Source organism: Oncorhynchus nerka, linkage group LG25 (assembly GCF_034236695.1).
Source record: "Oncorhynchus nerka isolate Pitt River linkage group LG25, Oner_Uvic_2.0, whole genome shotgun sequence".
In the NCBI taxonomy this organism is placed as follows: domain Eukaryota; kingdom Metazoa; phylum Chordata; class Actinopteri; order Salmoniformes; family Salmonidae; genus Oncorhynchus; species Oncorhynchus nerka.
Window position 1 is genome coordinate 56,094,941 of NC_088420.1, and position 20,171 is coordinate 56,115,111.

General features: G+C 42.7%; 1 protein-coding gene across 1 annotated transcript in view; it reads right to left on the reverse strand.

Moving 5' to 3' along the window:
• LOC115109694 (contactin-1a-like) overlaps positions 1 to 20,171 on the reverse strand; it is a 128,088-nt gene that overhangs the window by 43,455 nt on the left and 64,462 nt on the right. The window contains exons 2-3 of the mRNA XM_029634916.2: positions 17,680 to 17,817; positions 9,593 to 9,631 (exon numbers count right to left, since the gene is read on the reverse strand). Of these exons, the coding sequence (XP_029490776.1) occupies positions 9,593 to 9,631; positions 17,680 to 17,737 (97 nt within the window). The 5' untranslated portion in view covers positions 17,738 to 17,817. The remainder of the gene's footprint in view (positions 1 to 9,592; positions 9,632 to 17,679; positions 17,818 to 20,171) is intronic.

Genomic DNA, 20,171 nt, shown 5'->3' on the forward strand with positions numbered 1-20,171 from the left:
CTGTTCCCTAATTCTTGTAGACCTCTCTCTCCCTCACAGTCCCCCTCGAAAGACTTCCATATTGTTCTCCGTCTCTCTCCTCTCATTCCGTGCGTCTCAGACACTTTCTCTCTCTCTCTCTCTGTATTAATCCCTCTCTGTCTCATCTTCTGGCATGACTTGGCTGTGGTAGCAATGGCTGGGTGACTCCGTTAAAGAGGTGTAAAAGCTTTTTCGGGGTATACAATCATGTCCTCGGCAGTCAATGGACCAAAGACACTGACACTGACACTGACACACACACACACACACACACACACACACACACACACACACACAAAATTTTCTCCTGGGCTGTGAAGAGAAGAGCCTTTCCTCTGGACTTTATTACCAGACAACAGGACTATTCAACAACACTGTCTGGCCTATACTGGAACAAATCCAACACAAACCTGCTCTCTCCTGATCCAGGATCCTGGTCTCGTCTGAAGCTTTTCTTTTCCTCCTTTCATTCTTACTTTCCTTCCTGGCATCAGAGCCTCTAATGAAATGACACATCTATTCTTCATCAGCTAGGTATATATATTAGGCAACATTTTAGCCAGCAGGAATTTGGATTGTTATTTAACATTTATATTTAAGTCATTTAGCAGACGCTCTTATCCAGAGCGACTTACAAATTGGTGCGTTCACCTTAAGACATCCAGTGGAACAGCCACTTTACAATAGTGCATCTAAATCTTTTAAGGGGGGTGAGAAGGATTACTTTATCCTATCCTAGGTATTCCTGAAAGAGGTGGGGTTTCAGGTGTCTCCGGAAGGTGGTGATTGACTCCGCTGTCCTGGCGTCGTGAGGGAGTTTGTTCCACCATTGGGGGACCAGAGCAGCGAACAGTTTTGACTGGGCTGCGCGGGAACTGTACTTCCTCAGTGGTAGGGAGGCGAGCAGGCCAGAGGTGGATGAACGCAGTGCCCTTGTTTGGGTGTAGGGCCTGATCAGAGCCTGGAGGTACTGAGGTGCCGTTCCCTCACAGCTCCGTAGGCAAGCACCATGGTCTTGTAGCGGATGCGAGCTTCAACTGGAAGCCAGTGGAGAGAGCGGAGGAGCGGGGTGACGTGAGAGAACTTGTGAAGGTTGAACACCAGACGGGCTGCGGCGTTCTGGATGAGTTGTAGGGTTTAATGGCACAGGCAGGGAGCCCAGCCAACAGCGAGTTGCAGTAATCCAGACGGGAGATGACAAGTGCCTGGATTAGGACCTGCGCCGCTTCCTGTGTGAGGCAGGGTCGTACTCTGCGGATGTTGTAGAGCATGAACCTACAGGAACGGGCCACCGCCTTGATGTTAGTTGAGAACGACAGGGTGTTGTCCAGGATCACGCCAAGGTTCTTAGCGCTCTGGGAGGAGGACACAATGGAGTTGTCAACCGTGATGGCGAGATCATGGAACGGGCAGTCCTTCCCCGGGAGGAAGAGCAGCTCCGTCTTGCCGAGGTTCAGCTTGAGGTGGTGATCCGTCATCCACACTGATATGTCTGCCAGACATGCAGAGATGCGATTCGCCACCTGGTCATCAGAAGGGGGAAAGGAGAAGATTAATTGTGTGTCGTCTGCATAGCAATGATAGGAGAGACCATGTGAGGTTATGACAGAGCCAAGTGACTTGGTGTATAGCGAGAATAGGAGAGGGCCTAGAACAGAGCCCTGGGGGACGCCAGTGGTGAGAGCGCGTGGTGAGGAGACAGATTCTCGCCACGCCACCTGGTAGGAGCGACCTGTCAGGTAGGACGCAATCCAAGCGTGGGCCGCGCCGGAGATGCCCAACTCGGAGAGGGTGGAGAGGAGGATCTGATGGTTCACAGTATCGAAGGCAGCCGATAGGTCTAGAAGGATGAGAGCAGAGGAGAGAGTTAGCTTTAGCAGTGCGGAGCGCCTCCGTGATACAGAGAAGAGCAGTCTCAGTTGAATGACTAGTCTTGAAACCTGACTGATTTGGATCAAGAAGGTCATTCTGAGAGAGATAGCGGGAGAGCTGGCCAAGGACGGCACTTTCAAGAGTTTTGGAGAGAAAAGAAAGAATGGATACTGGTCTGTAGTTGTTGACATCGGAGGGATCGAGTGTAGGTTTTTTCAGAAGGGGTGCAACTCTCGCTCTCTTGAAGACGGAAGGGACGTAGCCAGCGGTCAGGGATGAGTTGATGAGCGAGGTGAGGTAAGGGAGAAGGTCTCCGGAAATGGTCTGGAGAAGAGAGGAGGGGATAGGGTCAAGCGGGCAGGTTGTTGGGCGGCCGGCCGTCACAAGACGCGAGATTTCATCTGGAGAGAGGGGAGAAAGAGGTCAGAGCACAGGGTAGGGCAGTGTGAGCAGAACCAGCGGTGTCGTTTGACTTAGCAAACGAGGATCGGATGTCGTCGACCTTCTTTTCAAAATGGTTGACGAAGTCATCTGCAGAGAGGGAGGAGGGGGGAGGGGGAGGAGGATTCAGGAGGGAGGAGAAGGTGGCAAAGAGCTTCCTAGGGTTAGAGGCAGATGCTTGGAATTTAGAGTGGTAGAAAGTGGCTTTAGCAGCAGAGACAGAAGAGGAAAATGTAGAGAGGAGGGAGTGAAAGGATGCCAGGTCCGCAGGGAGGTGAGTTTCCTCCATTTCCGCTCGGCTGCCCGGAGCCCTGTTCTTTAAGCGTTATAATAGAACTGTGACAGTGCAAGATGCCTTGTATCGCACACAATTGTAGGGAAACTCGATAATGATTTTGTTTTACAATGGATATGTGAGCTATATATAGTGTTGCACCTATTTAGGCATATGGTGATATAATTTGTAAATGTAATTAATAAATAATACAGACATATAACTAGTCGAGCTACAAGCTAGCATGTAGTTAACTCCCAGACAGTTGTTTATCTGGGAGTCTATTTGTTTGTTTGTTTGATTACATGAAGAAATTGGTTGTCATCCAATTGGGACAGTGAACATATGTGCTGTATCCTGAAGGCATCTCTACTGCAGCATTCTGTGGGTATGTTCACCATGCCAGGTCTGTGAGTGAAATGTGGCTAGAGCTTTGCTGCTAGCCAAATCCTCACTGTGAAAGTGTTACTGTAGAGCGCACTGGCTATCACTGCATCACAAAGAATACGTTAATATGAATACTATTCAGTACTAGAGATGTGCATGGTCATACTGTATGGTGCATGTGTAGATAGATATATATGGAGAGAGAGAGCGAGAGAGAGCGCGAGAGAGAGCGCGCGCGAGAGAGAGAGAGAGAGCAAGAGAGAGTGAGAGAGAGAGCGAGAGAGAGAGAGAGCGAGAGCGAGAGAGCGAGAGAGAGAGCGAGAGAGAGAGAGAGAGCGAGAGCGAGAGCGAGAGAGCGAGAGAGCGAGAGAGCGAGAGAGAGAGAGAGCGAGCGAGAGCGAGAGAGCGAGAGCGAGAGAGCGAGAGAGAGCGAGAGAGAGAGCGAGAGAGAGCGAGAGCAAGAGAGCGAGAGAGAGAGAGAGAGAGCGAGAGAGAGAGAGAGCGAGAGAGAGAGCAAGAGAGCGAGAGAGCAAAAGAGAGAGCGAGAGAGAGAGCGAGAACAAGAGAGAGAGCGAGCGAGCGAGAGAGAGAGCGAGAGGTTGAAGTGTTTCCATTTAGGCAAATTGGGCATTAGTAAATTAGTGACAGCCTTTATGCCTTGCCACCTCTCTGTTTCATGTCTCAGGTAGGCTGCGAGCGCAAACATGGATAGAATACAATAATTGACTACTATTTGCCATACTCTAATAATTCCACATGTGCCAACGTATCGCCACGGACCGAGTCAAGGTGAAATTTGCACTGTAGATATGAACTAATTAGAAGGTGAAACTCGAATCGGGTCGACCAGAAAAGCAAGGTGAAGCAATTCAGGCATTCTTGAAAGTCAGGACAATCCTTGTCCTGCAAATTGTTGTTTTGGATTTTTGAAGGAGTAGGCATTTATAATTCAATGTGGGGTGGAGCATTATAATTATTGTCGCGAATAAAGACAGTTAGACACAATAAAAAAATACACCTCTGTCGAACGGATACAAATTTTGTCGATCTTTATTACATCTATCCCATATCCCGTTTCCATTTACACATTTCGTCATGATTTCTTTTTTGCAGCATTGCTTTTGTTGATTAAACTTGGGGTCAACGGAAACCTGTCTACTGTAGGCCCTAGATCCTGCAGCATGCTCTGCATGCATTCACGCAGCGCGACACAGAGTGGAGATAGCATAAATGTGTCCTAGGGTTTACATAGATGCAGGGGCCTTATAATCTTGCACATCTCTGCTGCTACATTCGCAGGCGCACTTACAAAGAAGGCAGACTGGCCCTTTATTCTTGCACACCTGCTGTGACATCCACAAAAGCATACCCAATTTGATCGCCCGCGGTCGATGCGACACTTATCATCCATGAGAGAGAGAACGTGAGAGGCCGTGAAAAGAGAGCGAGAGCGAGGAGAGAGAGTAAGAGAGAGAGAGTGAGAGATGATGTCTAGGAGAGAATAAACAATGCACCCTGCATGCATTGTCACGACATGTTCCCCTTCTCACAAAATCATTTCAATTTACCCTTCACTGACTGTAACTGGTTGGTTAGTGAGGGAATATGGTGGTGGGTGAGGGGAATATATAAATAATGCTATATATGCATACCCTGTACACTATGACAGCACACAGTAAATTAACCATTGCAGGTCCCTGACCTTGTTTATAGATAAGTAGGAGGCCTCCCATGTTTCTGTGACAAGGAGTCACCTTGGTGTGTGTTACGTCTTCCAAATGCACAAAAAACGTGACTAGAGTCAATGGAAACGCTTCCTATAGCTCAACAGTTCATCATTTGTGTTATTTCTATAAAGAGCTGTATCATTATCTATGCGTTTTATCCAAACAGAAGCCGTGAAACCAACATATTTCCACATAATCTGTCAATTCTAGTTATTCACCCATTTTATTTTCTCCATAAAGGAAGAAAATAATAACAACAATGGTTTTTTTGTATTATTGTTCCAGAACATTTAAAATACATTACAATAATGTAAGATGCTCTGTCTTTGTGGCCAACCTCTGCTTAATTAACTTGAATTTTCTCAATTACAAATTGATGAACCTGATGAACTCTCGGGAACCTTCAAAAACATCACGCATTCCATCTATAATAGCATAACACATCTAGATCACTGTATTGTTACAAGACTCGTTGCTGCTCCCATGGCAACATAATGCCAGACAAATAAACCATTTCCTAAAGGTCCTCATCATCGCCGTAATGTCAGGATATTTAACCAGATCATCACGTGTGTTGTTGTGGAGGAACATGCATCCTCATCATCTGCTACAGCGGAAGGATCCCCAGAAGAGACGCGATAAAAGTTAACCTTGACCCCCAGACAACGTTTCATTAGGCTCTGTCCTTCCCCAGCCAACAACGATGAGAGGGGAACTTCCAGGCCGAGTCCCAAATGGCACCCTATAACCTTTATAGGGCCCTGGTCAAAAGTAGTGCACTATATAGGGAAGAGGGTGCCATTTTGTACGCACTCTCGGCCAGTGCCAGTCTGTTAACCCACGCTGACAGGCCGATAACGTTCTGAAGTGTTTCAACCACCACCACCCTGTGGGTCGATGCAAGGCCAGAACTGGGGGCTAGGGAGTACTGTGGCCCAATGGCCTTGACATTCTTCCATTGTTTGCGGGCTACATTATACGAGACAGACATACTTCCATTGTATTTTTCTGCTACAAGTATTTATTTTTTTAAATACATTGGAAGATCCTGGAGGGAAGGAGTGATGGTTTGTGTACTAGTTTGTCAGAGCACAGAATACCAAAAATTAAGCAGGGACACAAATCTTTCCAGGTCATTGAAGATATATGCAGTAGGAAGCAAAGCTAATAACCTAGTTAGCTCTTACAAAAGTTTGTTCTGTCCCTCTTTTGACACCTGCCAGCTACACTCTCATGTCTTATTGGCTGCAGAAGTGACCAAACAAAAAACTGTCAATGATGAAAGTTTGCTGGAACAAACATAGCTCTGTTCTAATCTAGTGGAACGAGGGACACACAGGCTATGGTGTGTTTTAAAATGGAAAAGAGCTGTCTAATAACGTCCCAAAGAAGGACAAGTCAACTGCAGGTCAAATATCAATGTGATTGATATCTCGGACTTGGAGTTGCCTGACAACTGATGCCTTCCTAATATCGATGCCGTACAGCCAAACTTGCAGTGATGAAATTTTGCTGAAATAGACCATCCCCATCTGTGTTCTAATCTAGTGGTCGAGGGAAGTGTAAACTATTTCTTCGAGTGGTCTAAAAACGTCCGGAAACCGTCAAAAGGTCTAAAACCAGACAAACTAGTCAACTGCAGGCCATACAGAGGACAGCAAAAATCAATCAGAATTTTCTCCAACTCTCTCAATCTTCCTGGACTTGGGTTAAGTGTCCAACAAGATGCTCTTTGAGAGCAGCTTGCCTGTGATGCCTTTGAAGGCCCTCAATGAATCACGAAGGACTTCCCACAGGGCCTCAAGGCCTTAAGGCCACAGCCCATAAACAGACAGACTGAGAGCTCCATTACAAGGTCATTTTCAGTAGGGTAAGCAACCAAAAATGTTTTGCAATGGGAAATGAAAATGAGTTTTCCCGTTTCAGTGCGTTTTCTTCGGTTACGTTCAGCATGGAGAAAACAAGGTAACACTTAATGTTACGGGGGCCTTATTACATTTACATTTAAGTCATTTAGCAGACGCTCTTATCCAGAGCGACTTACAAATTGGTGCATTCACCTTATGACATCCTATTACAGTGTAATTACACCGTAACAAGTATTGTAATGAATCGTAATAGTTCATAGTTACACTAATAGCAAGATGTAACTGGTGGTAATTGCAGTCTGTAATTACAGAGGTGTAACAACGAGTGCTTGTTACGATGCTTGTTACAAACATAAAAGTTTACGATGGCATCCCAACGCACCATATTTCAGCCTGCACAAATAACGTGATAGGTGTCAGCCAATTGAAAACGTACCACCTCAATCACACAACTCTGCAATAAAGAGCTCTGCTGTAACGGTTCTCTTGTGGTGAAGGAGAGTCGGACCAAAATGCAGCGTGTAGATTGCGATCCATGTTTATTCAACTAACGTAACACGAATCTAAATACAAACACTACAAAACAAAGAACGTAATGAACGTAACGAAAACCGAAACAGCCTATACTTGTGTAAACTAACACAGAGACAGGAACAAGGACACTAAGGACAATCACCCACGAAACACTCAAAGAATATGGCTGCCTAAATATGGTTCCCAATCAGAGACAACGATAAACACCTGCTTCTGATTGAGAAGCACTTCAGACAGCCATAGACCTAACTAGAACACCCCACTAAGCTACAATCCCAATACATACACGCCACATACAAAAACCCATGCCACACCCTGGCCTGACCAAATAAATGAAGATAAACACAAAATACTTCGACCAGGGCGTGACATCTGCAGTCTGATATCCAGGCCCAATGGCAAAAACGGGTTCACATCAAATAATACTGTTAATTATGCATTTAACAATGGGCAAATTACTTTAACCATCAATAATATATATTATTTTACACGTTAACTTCTTGGTGACAGGGGGCAGTATGTTCACGTCCGGATGAAATGCATGCCCAAATTCAACTGCCTGCTACTCATCTCCAGAAGATAAGATATGCATAGTATTAGTAGATTTGGATAGAAACCACTCTGAAGTTTCTAAAACTGTTTGAATCATGTCTATGAGTATAACAGTACTTATGTAGCAGGCAAAACCCAGAGAAAAAAACATTCAGATTATTTTTGAGGTCACTCTCTTTTCAATGGGTTTTCATTGGGAATTCAGATTTCTAAGGGACCTTCTTGCAGTTCCTGCCGCTTCCACTGGATGTCACCAGTCTTTAGTAATTGGTTGAGGTTTTTCCTTTGTGTAATGAAGAAGTAGCCCTGTTCAAAACGAGGGTCACTTCAAGTGTATTGTTTGTTAGAGGCGCGTGACCAGAAAGGTAGCGTCAGTTTTGTTTTCTTCCTGTATTGAACACAGATCATCCCGTCTTCAATTTTATCTATTATTTACTTTAAAAAATACCTAAAGTTGTATTACAAAAGTAGTTTGAAATGTTTTGGCAAAGTTTACAGGTAACTTTCGAGATATTTTGTAGTTGCGTTGCGCAAGTTGGAACCAGTGTTTTTTTGGATCAAACACGCCAAATAAATTGTCATTTTGGATATATATCGACGGAATTAATCGAACAAAAAGGACCATTTGTGATGTTTATGGGACATATTGGAGTGCCAACAGGAGAAGCTCGTCAAAGGTAAGGCATGATTTATATTTTTATTTCTGCGTTTTGTGTTGCGCCTGCAGGGTTGAAATATGCTTTTCTCTCTTTGTTTACGGAGGTGCTATCCTTAGATAATAGCATTGTTTGCTTTCGCCGAAAAGCCTTTTTGAAATCTGATGTGTTGGCTGGATTCACAACACGTGTAGCTTTAATTTGGTATCTTACATGTGTGATTTCATGAAAGTTTGATTTTTATCGTAATTTATTTGAATTTGGCGCGCTAGTGTCCCACATATCCCAGAGAGGTTCATAAACAGTTATGGTTAAAATTGTGAGATAGCAATTAGTGTTTGTTTCTGTCTCATTGTAAAACATGTAGAATGGCATGAAATTAGCTATATACAGTAGCTGCACATTTTCCTCTCTGTCCCATGGCAATATATGTAGAATTGCAAGAAATTACCTTTAAAAATGGGGAATTCTCTCAGCCTCATTGACAAATGTGTAGAATAGCATTGGATTAGCTATAACACTGCACATTTCCTTCTTTGCCCCATGGTAATATGAGTAGAATTGCAGAAAATTTGCTTGAAACAGCAACATTTTCTCTCAGTGTCATGTCAAAATGTGTAAAATAGCATGAGATTAGCTACAGTATATTAGCTAGATTTCTTTGGGGAGCCCCCCCGCCCGCAAAAAACTGTTGAACGTCACTGATTCACAGGTAGGTAATTAGAGCCTATTGAGCCACACAGCGCATCTGTCCACAAGAGATTACAACCTTGTGATAGTTACTACTGAATGGATGCAGCTGAGAAGAAGCTAAGCAGTCAGTCTGTCTGGTGAGAAGGATGTCTGCCACATATCACGTCTGAGGTGTTAAATTGCTCTTTCGCTTCCAGTTCTGTCTTTCACATGAATTGTTGACATAGATACTTATCAGTTCACTCACAGATTCACTAAATGCCTTGGTGGTCTGGTGTGTAGTGCTCACTGTACACATGCTAATAACCAGCTGGGGGGGGGAAATCCACTCCGAACATGGTTTCTAGTAACTCTTGTCAGATTTTTAAGTAGGCTACTTACTGATAAATCCCATTTGAGAAATCTGCATATTGCTGTGTGTGTTTCTGGGTTCTGCTTGGATTTGGTGACATTGCAACATTTCCTCATTATTCCAAACTGATAAGAAACACATGCACGCAGGCACACACACACACACACACACACACACACACAAACTCTGTTGATATTATCCATAACAAGTCTTACCTCCGTAGAAGCCAGGTTCCCCTCCGAAGACAGATGCATCTGGAAGAGAGTCAAGAGGGAGGGAGAGACAAGGCAAGTCAGCATGTTCATTTAGAAAATCCATTACAGATCCTCTATCTTTTTTTGCAGATTGGAGAAAGCAAACGAATAACAATCTCTCCAGTGCCATTGCTGAAAGCTCCTCCACCATGCACCTGTCTGGTTAAAAGCCTCCAGCACACACTTACATTACACCCGCACACATGCACCCCAAACATCTGAGAGGACACAAAGTAAATGCGGATGGGTGGTCAATTTTGCATTTTTTAAACACCTGAAACAACCTTTTCCTGGTGTCTGTATCTTCCTGACTGGTGATTGAAATAAACAAAATATGCTTCTTTGCATCGCTGCTAAAATCGGGGTAAACGATTGAAAGGGAGGTGAGCCTTATTCAATACATTTGGTTATTTCTTGCTTTTCTAAAGTCAACCAACCTTGCCAGCAGGCATGTTAGCTAAGATAGCTACTCTAACTTGATTAATAGCCTAAAATGGCTCCTTGGTAGCTAGTTATGAGGTTGGGAGCTTGGGAACCTATTTGGGCTAGCTAGAGCCTACTTTGTAAAATTGCTTGGTAACTAGTAGTATTAAAGAGATACAACAAAAAATATATTTACTGTGTATAGTGTATACATTTATTAAATAGGACAAATCTGAGCCCCTGTGCCTCCTATGGGCATGACACCTCTGCACTTCTATGCATTTAGATTGGTATTACTTGGACTTTATTGTTATCTCATTGTAGCTTATTTTATTGTAGCTTATGCATATTTGTGATTAGTATGCAACCTCAAAGGCATAATATTTTAGATCTGAGTCTTAGAAAAGTTTCTATGGTTATTTCTTATGTTGATTGATAGGATGTAAATGAACATGTTGCTATTGTCCACCCTTGACTCTTACACTGAGGATGATGCATTTAGGGCCTGATGCCCCAACCATGTCTCTGGACTGTATGTAGCTTTTGAAATACACTACATGACCAAAAGTATGTGGACACCTGCTCATTGAATGTCTCATTCCAAAATCATGGGCATTAATATGGAGTTGACGCCCCCCTAGTCTATGAAATTAACTCAAGCTTAGGGACAATGTCATATGTGATATAGCGAACCACCTGGGTGAGCTGGGTGCGCAATTACGCAGGTACTTTGCCAAAACAGATGACACAAACTACTGGATTCGTTATCCCTTTCATGCCCTGCCTCCAGTCCACTTACCGATATCTGAACAAGAGAGCCTCATCGAAATTGCAACAAGCGGTTCTGTGAAAATGTCATTTAATCAGGAGCCACTGCCAGATTTCTGGATTGTGTATCTCCGCTTGGCAAATCGCGCTGTTAAGACACTTTGCAACCACATACCTGTGTGAGAGTGGATTCTCGGCCCTCACTAGCATGAAAACTAAATACAGGCACAGACTGTGTGTGGAAAATTATCTAAGACTGAGACTCTCTCCAATACAACCCAACATTGCAGTTATGTGCATCCTTTCAAGCACACCCTTTTCATTAGCCTGTGGTGAGATATTCACCATTTTTGATGAACAAATAAAGTTTTATATGTAAGATGGCTAAATAAAGAGCAAAATGATTGATTATTATTATTATTAGGTCCTATAAGAGCTCTTTGTCACTTCCCACGAGCTGTTTAATAAATGTATGTAGTGTGTGTGTGGAAGGCTGACAATGATGGCAAAAAAACAACATTTGAGAGTGCTGACCCTGGTGCAAGAGGGGGTACGCAGCTGGAGGTTGAATGTTTGAAGGGTTACGGGACTATACAATTTTGGGAACCACTGCTCTGGACTATGGTTCTAGTACTGTTTGTGAATCGAAATGTTGTAAAAATCCGACATAGACTTGCTATTATTTTGCTGCTTTTACCGTCAGGAAATGTGCAATCTAACCCAGGTCCTGACAGTTCTACCCCATCTGAATTAAAAAGTCAGAGTGGCACATACGTCTTATTGCAATAATTGATCTTGTGAATATCTGGATAAAAACTGCAGACCCAGATGTATTTATGCTTTCTGAAACCTGCCTCGGACAATCTAGCGCTGACAAAGACATTGTAACCATCCATGCCAATGTCAAATCTGAAATTGTGCTTATGGGTGACCTGAACATAGACTGGTTGACATCCAGCTCTGACCAACTCAAGAATCTATGCATTTAGCTATAATCTTACTCAGATTCTTAACAATGTAACAAGATTGAATGCAAAGTGTCCTCTGAAATCCTCTTTGATTGATCTTATTTCAACCAACACTCCACATTGTTTTAATGCTGCTGGTGTAACTGATATAAGTGATCACTGTGCTGCTGCCTGTGTAAGGAATGGTAACATTCCTAAACTACCTCCGTGTATCATCATGAAAAGGAACTGGAAGCAGTTTGATACTCAGTTTTCTTTTTTTTACATGATGTTTTGAATATTGCCTGGAATAGAGTTGAATTCGTCCCTGATATTGAATGAGCTTTTTCTTACTTCCACAAAGCATTCCAGGAAGTACGCAACAAGCATGTCCATTCAAATAGTACAGAATTAAGTGCAGATTCCTTGGTTCTCAGATGAACTAAAGCAAGGTCTGATTCAGCTGATGATTGGATGGCTTTTAAATGCCTTCAGAATCAGGGTGTGGCTATGACCCCGAAAGTTGAAAGCAGACCACTACCTCAATTCTCCCGCTGATAATCTGAATAATCCTCTTCCAAATTTGGCAAGTAGTGAATGGTTTAGAGTGTAAACAAGAAGCACAGCTCCCTAAACAACTGCTGGTTGACTCACAGGTGGTAATTTATGCAGGCAGATTTTCTTGATGCAGGCGGATTAGTTGATAGGGTTAAAAGGTTAACATGAGAACCCTGTGAAATGCTCGCCCTATTCTGTCTCAGAGGTGCATAGAGCCCTGAGAGCAATTAATGTTTAAAAAAATCCCCTGGCCCTGATGATCTAGGCCCCCGCCTACTACAATTAGCTGCAGACATCATTGCTCCCCCTTTAACATGCATCTTTAACCTCACCATAGAATGTAATGAAATACCCAAGTTGTGGAAATCAGCATTTGTACTACCTCTTTTGAAAGGAGGTGGTCCCACTCTACTGAATAACTATCTAAATTGTCTGTTCTGGCAAAGGTATTGGAGTCCTTAGTCAATAAGCAGTTTAAGGCACACCTCCAGGAAAATAGTATTTTGAGTGGTACGCAATCATTTTTCAAGTCTAGCCACAGCACTGTCACAGCAACTTTTAGGGTTTTGAATGATATTCACTGTGCCCTGGATAATAAGCTGCATTGTGTATCTGTATTCATAGACTTGTCAAAAGCATTTAACCTCTTCAACCTATGGGGGCGCTATGTCATTATTGGATAAAAAAACGTGCCCGTTTTAAGCGCAATATTTTGTCACGAAAAGATGCTCGACTATGCATATAATTGCCAGCTTTGGAAAGAAAACACTCTGACGTTTTCAAAACTGCAAAGATATTATCTGTGAGTGCCCCAGAACTGATCTTACAGGAATTTTTGACGCTCTGTTTTACTCTGGTCTCCTTATATGGCTGTGAATATGCTGTGAACGAGCTTATGCGCTCTGCCGTTCGTCCAAGATGTCTGCAGCATTGTGACGTATTTGTAGGCATATCATTGGAAGATTGGCCATAAGAGACTACATTTGCCAGGGGGCCGTCCGGTGTCCTTTGTCTAAGTTGGTGCGTAATTCCTAGTGGCAATTATTTTACCATGCGATACAGAAGGAGACTCATACTTCCAGGAACGATACATCATTGAAGAGATATGTGAAAAACACCTTGAGGATTGGTTCTAAACAACGTTTGCCATATTTCAGTCGATATTATGGAGTTAATTTGGAAAAAAGTTTGGCGTTTGGATAACTGAATTTGTTTTTTTTTGGTAGCCAAACGTGACGCACCAAACGGACCGATTTCTCCTGCACAAAAAATCTTTCAGGAAAAACTGAACATTTGCTATCTAACTGAGAGTCTCCTCATTGAAAACATCCGAAGTTCTTCAAAGGTAAATGATTTATTGAATGTTTTTGCTGGTTTTGGTGAAAATGTGGCCTGCTAACGCTAAATGCTAATGCTAAATGCTAAATGCTAGTTTGCTATGGTAGAGAAGCATATTTAAGAAAATCTGAGATGACAGTGTTGTTAACAAAAGGCTAAGCATGAGAGCGAGCATATTGATTTCATTTCATTTGCGATTTTCATTCAAGTGTATTGGGATTACTTGTCATGCTCTGGAGTGGTTTGAGAACTACCTGTCAAAGGCAGATGGTTGTAAGTCAGACACCGTAGAGTTGTACTCGGGTGTGCCTCAAGGATACATTTTTAGGTCCCCTGCTGTTTATTATCTATATTTAACAACATTGGGAGACATATTGAGACAGCTGATGTACATTTTTATGCGGATGACATTGTTCTCTATTCAAGTGTCAGCAGTTTAACTTTGGCTTCTGAAAAAGCTTTAAACATCAATAGAATCTGTGCGATTTGAAGCTTGCTCTGAATTCCTCTAAAATAAAATGCACTGTATTTTCCAATAATAAACACACAAAAAACATAGAATTACTACTTTGGAAGGACATTCTATAGAGCAAGTAAAAATGTACAAATATTTGGGAGTTTGGGTGGATGAGAAGTTGAGCTTCACCACTCGAAACTTCTTAAAGCATTTCACTGTATTCGGCGCATGTGACAAATACAATTTGATTTGAACCTTGTCAGGAAACTCAAGCTGCGTGTTGGGTTTTATTACCGGCACAAAGCTTGTTTACCTTTGCCGCCAGAAAATAGTTGATTCGTTGTACTTTTCTCTCTGTGTTGGATTATGGTAATACTATTTATGCACAAGCCTCAAGCTTTACACTGACGGCTCTTTACTCTGTGTATCATGCAGCCCTTTGTCTTGTCACCAATCAGAGATGTCTAACTCACCATTGTGATCTCTACAGTGCTGTCGAGTGGACATCACTAGCAACCCGCAGGCTTAAAGAGTGACACATTCTTATTTATAAGGCCATTTTAGGAAAAGGTTCCATTGTATCTATCCTCCTTTCTACCTCAAAATGAAAACACATTCAAGCTCAGATCCCAATCTTGTTTCATGCCAACAGTCCCAAAAAGTTTTACCGATCATAGAAAAATGTCCTTTCATTACTCAGCCCCCTGGTCTTGGAATTCCTTCAAAGCCAACATAAAAACCCCAGGTCCTGGTGTCCCTGGAGAAGTTCAAAGGACAAATAGATGAACAGAATTGAGATAATGCCAAGAGTGTGCAAAGCTGTCATCAAGGCAATGGGTGGATACTTTGAAGAATCTAAAAATATATTTAGATTTGTTTAACACTTTTCTGGTTACTACATGATTCCATATGTGTTATTTCATAGTTTTGATGTCTTCACAATTATTCTACAATGTAGAAACTTGTCAAAATAAAGAAAAACCCTTGAATGAGTAAACGTTTGACTTGTACTGTAGCTTTTTCTGGTTTTTACCCGATATCACTAGTTTACATTGGTTTATATAAGGAAGCTTGTTTTACTTTATACACTCCACACACATTCCTGCACACATACACACACACACTGTTTGTTTGCTGTTGTATTTGTGCTGTTGCCAGTGTCTTCTGTCTCTGTTTTGTTTTACATAGTTTAAAATGTTTTTTTCTCCCCCGTCCCAAAAGGAGGCCTTTTGCCAGGCCGTCGTTGGAAATAAGAATTTGTTCTTATTGGACTTGCCTGGTTAAATAAAGGTTAAATAAAAAATATTAAGATCCAACAGTGTGCTGGAGTTTCCTTCTATTCAGCATATTCATCCATCACTGTTGAGAGAAAACAGCAAGGTTAATATTGCAGCAAGTTAAACTTCTCACCGCCCCCAATCTATATGCAGCACATACTGTCACTGGCTTTCTATCTACCCTATCTCCCCTTCTGTACGAAGCAAGGCGTTAAAGGTGACATTGCTATACATTGCAAGCTGACCGAATGATGCTTGCAGTGACATTCGACTTGTCCTTTGAATACACTGCTCCATACATTTCTGTCTCTTGTTGCATTATGGAATATGTGATAATCACGGTGATTGGGCATTGATAGCAGACGTGTACTGAAGGCTACAGACTAGGGCCATGCAAACAATCACACTGAGATGAGAGATTTCTCTCTCCCATCTTCAACATGGTCAGCTTGGGTTTGATGTGATGAAAGAAATATTGAAATCTGCACACTGGAGAATGATGCTGCAGTTTCATTGTGCAAAGATATTTCGGGCTCGAGTTGGATGCCACATCATGTAACATAACATGAGACATACAGTACTGAGGCATTGTCCAATAAGAGCCTTAGTAGGGTGGAGAATCAGCTGGTCAACAGCAAAGAAATGGAATTACATTCCTATTCAAGTCAATGTTCTGTGATGGACTTTGTCCCTTCTAGTGACTCTACTTCTATGGTCAACAACGATTATCAGACCTCTGCACAAAAAGAGACAGTAGCCCTCTCCTTCTCCACGGTCTTGACTATGTTGTAGTTTACGTAACTACAACAACGACATTACATTAATCATCAGGCTAACTTCCTCCGTGTTGGCTCTCAACAGCGATGTCAAAGCGATGTCCCTTAGCCATAGGGATGACCCATTTATGCATGCTGGTCTGTTGTTGTTTCAGAAGAGGCCGGATCAGGCAGGCATACAGCACAATGTGATGCGCTGGGCCAGGCACACAAAAACACACCCTTTTGTCATTGCCTTTGGGTGAAGTCGAAGCATGACTCACACTCCTCTTCCTATGAACAAATGTAATCTCCACTATCCCAATCTGTTTGGAGGATATGTGTTGGGAAGTAGTGAGAACGCCAGAGTCCAAACAACACATTCTTTGCTTCAGCTGAATTGAAATGTAAACTTCTGAAGGGGTTTTCTGGGGTTACACAACACAGACAGGTCATTTTCAGCCCTGCTCTCTTCTATCTGCCTGCACATGCAGTGGTTAGCTGCTAGACCTTGGCTGCATCCCAACAAAGTAGCAATTCAATGAACAGACACATTCTATTTCTCCTGCAGTTGAACTGAAGATGAGACCGTTACCCTTTTTCACGCAACACCCTGCTACAACTAAACTCTCTGTGAAGCGAAAAAGGTATGGACTGTAGGTGCGAGTAAAAATGACAACAAGCAGAATGTGTTACCGTTTACAAGGACTTTATTCCTTTACACGGTAATATGGGGAAAAGGGGCTGGACGGAACCAAAGCAAAGAAAGTAAATCTCAAAGCCCCCCCTCTCCTATCTTACCTGCCTACCCACTACTTACCTAATTTAGCACCACCTGGTGCCCTAACCAAAATACAGGGGGTGGTCCACCCAGGTCTTACCTAGTGTGCCTAGACAGCGAATATGCTACGGGTATATGTATGCCCGCAGGCCTCTTGCCTAAGCACTCCCTAGGTGCCTTCCCCTTCCCCCCTGGGAACAAATGAAACAGAATATTAAACCATTTCACAAACAAACAAAGGACATCAAATAAGCTCTATCTGAGCAACAAACTCACAAAACACACCAACTCTCAGCAATGAACTCCCAGCAAAATCAACCTCTATCAAAATATCTCTGCAATGACCTCCCAGAAAATCTCTCTACAAAAAGCTCTCTCTCCTGAACAGAACACTGGCTTTTATATAGCGTCTGAGGGAATGGGTAATTGGAGACAGCTGCGTCTTGACGAGGGGGCGGGGTCAGCTCTCCAATTAGCCCTGGAGTCGACCAATCAGCTGCTTGAGGGCTTACCGGAAGCCATTTCCTGAAATAAACACATGCACAAACACAAACTACAACACATAAACTGGGGAACGTAACACTGACCTGTGCTAGCTAGCGCTGATATTTTTATTTTCAGTAAAGTTCCAGCAACTACGGTGACTGCATAACTAGGCCAGCGCAGTACCGCTTGGTTTGGCTCGGCTCAGTACGGTTCAGTAGTGTGAAAATCCCTAGAGTGTGATTACCCTACGAAACTCACCCATGGAGGGGAAAGTGAGGGACAGGAGGAAAAGGAGGAGCACAGTGAGGTGCAGCATGTTGCTCTGATTAGAACCTCCTGAGGTGATGCTTAGAACCACGGCTGATGACGAAACATTAGCAGGACAGGCTGCTTTTCCTGCAAGGGAGACAGAGACAGAGAGTGGAGAGATGTAAAATTGCCAAATAATGGAACAACACATTGCACCACTCAAATAAGACAGTAACGTTGCATCACGTAGACCATTACTTTACCTCATTACTTTACCTCATTAAATCAAGGATTAACCAACAGCAGTTCGGACCAGAAGGTATTAATACACTTTGGCAGCCATTTTTTTTAAAGGACTTCTTAAACCCCTAAATATAATAGATATTCTGATGGCAATAATTTTTTGGTAATTGCCGTGAGAGCTGAGCAGTTCAAACTTGCAGTGACATTGCTCTGATTAAGCAGCTTAACCCAGCAGTGTGAAATTCTCATTGGCCAATCAGGGGGAAGTCAAAATAAAACGACTGAGCATGGACATGAAGGAACAGTTTAAAGGAATATTACCGTGCAATAAGATTAATACTCTTGCCCCTTTTTGGCATCAGGCGAAGGAGCTATTTCAGTGAATCCCAATACACTTCAAGATAAGAGCAAATATGTGAACCCGATTCAGGAAACTAGGCATGTGTCGCAAGTCACGACTTCACATGAGAGCTGTTTGAACGTTTTTGTTTTGGCAGAAATGCCTTCTCGAACATGTGAACTTTCATGTGTCTTAATATCAAATATTATACGCCATCTGTACATACGAATAAAATTGTGAAATTACGATTTTTATTTGGATTTAATATAATGGACGAAATAGTCCAAATTGGTCAAGTGAAATGAAAAAAATGACTTGTTTCAACAACAACAAAAAATGGAAAAGTGGTGCGTACATATGTATTCACCCCCTTTGCTATGAAGCCCCTAAATAAGATATGGTGCAACCAATTACCTTCAGAAGTCACATAATTAGTTAAATAATGTCCACCTATGTGCAATCTAAGTGTCACATGATCTCAGTATATACAGTTGAAGTCGGAAGTTTACAAACACTGAGGTTGGAATCATTAAAACTCGTTTTCAACCACTCCACACATTTCTCGTTAACAAACTATAGTTTTGGCAAGTCTGTCAGGACATCTACTTTGTGCATGACACAAGTAATTTTTCCAACAATTGTTTACAGACAGATTATTTCACTTATAACTTACTTTATCCCAATTCCAGTGGGTCAGAAGTTTACAGACACTAAGTTGACTGTGCCTTTAAACAGCTTGGAAAATGTCAGAAAATTATGTAATGGCTTTAGAAGCTTCTGGTATGCTAATTGACATCATTTGAGTCAATTGGAGGTGTACCTGTGGATGTATTTCAAGGTCTACCTTCAAACTCCGCCTCTTTGCTTAACATCATGGGAAAATGAAAATAGAAAAAATTGCAGACCACCACAAGTCTGGTTCATCCTTGGGAGCAATTTCCAAATGCCTGAAGGTACCACATTCATCTGTACAAACAATAGTACGCAAGTATAAAAACCATGGGACCATGCAGCCGTCATACCGCTCAGGAAGGAGAAGCGTTTTGTCTCCAAGAGATGAACGTACCTTGGTGTGAAAAGTGCAAATCAGTCCCAGAACAACAGCAAAAGACCTTGTGAAGATGCTGGAGGAAACAGGTACAAAAGTATCTGTATCCAGAGTAAAACGAGTCCTATATCGACATAACCTGAAAAGCCACTCAGCAAGGAAGAAGCCACTGCTCCAAAACCGCCATAAAAGCCAGACTACGGTTTGCAACTGCACATGGGGATAAAGATCGTACTTTTTGGAGAAATGTCCTGTGATCTGATGAAACAAAAATAGAACTGTTTGGCCATAATGACCATCGTTGTGTTTGGAGGAAAAAAGGGGGATTCTTGCAAGCCGAAGAACACTATCCCAACCGTGAAGCACGGGGGTGGCAGCATCATGTTGTAGGGGTGCTTTGCTGCAGGAGGAACTGGTGCACTTCACAAAATAGATGGCATCATAATGGTGGAAAATTATGTGGATATATTGAAGCAACATCTCAAGACATCTGTCAGGAAGTTAAAGCTTGGTCGCAAATGGGTCTTCCAAATGGACAATGACCCCAAGCCAGGTGCACAGTGTTTCCTCCGACACATTGGTGCGGCTGGCTTCCGGGTTGGATGTGCGCTACGTTAAGAAGCAGTGCGGCTTGGTTGGGTTGTGTATCGGACGACGCATGACTTTCAACCTTCGTCTCTCCCGAGCCCGTACGGGAGTTGTAGCGATGAGACAAGATAGTAGCTACTAAACAATTGGATACCACGAAATTGGGGAGAAAACGGGGTAGAAAAAATAAATAAATATATATATTTTTCAAAGCCAAACCAGCTCTGCTAGGCCAAGTAAAATGGTCAGAGTGGGGTGTTCCCTCATTATGTGTCTGGAAGT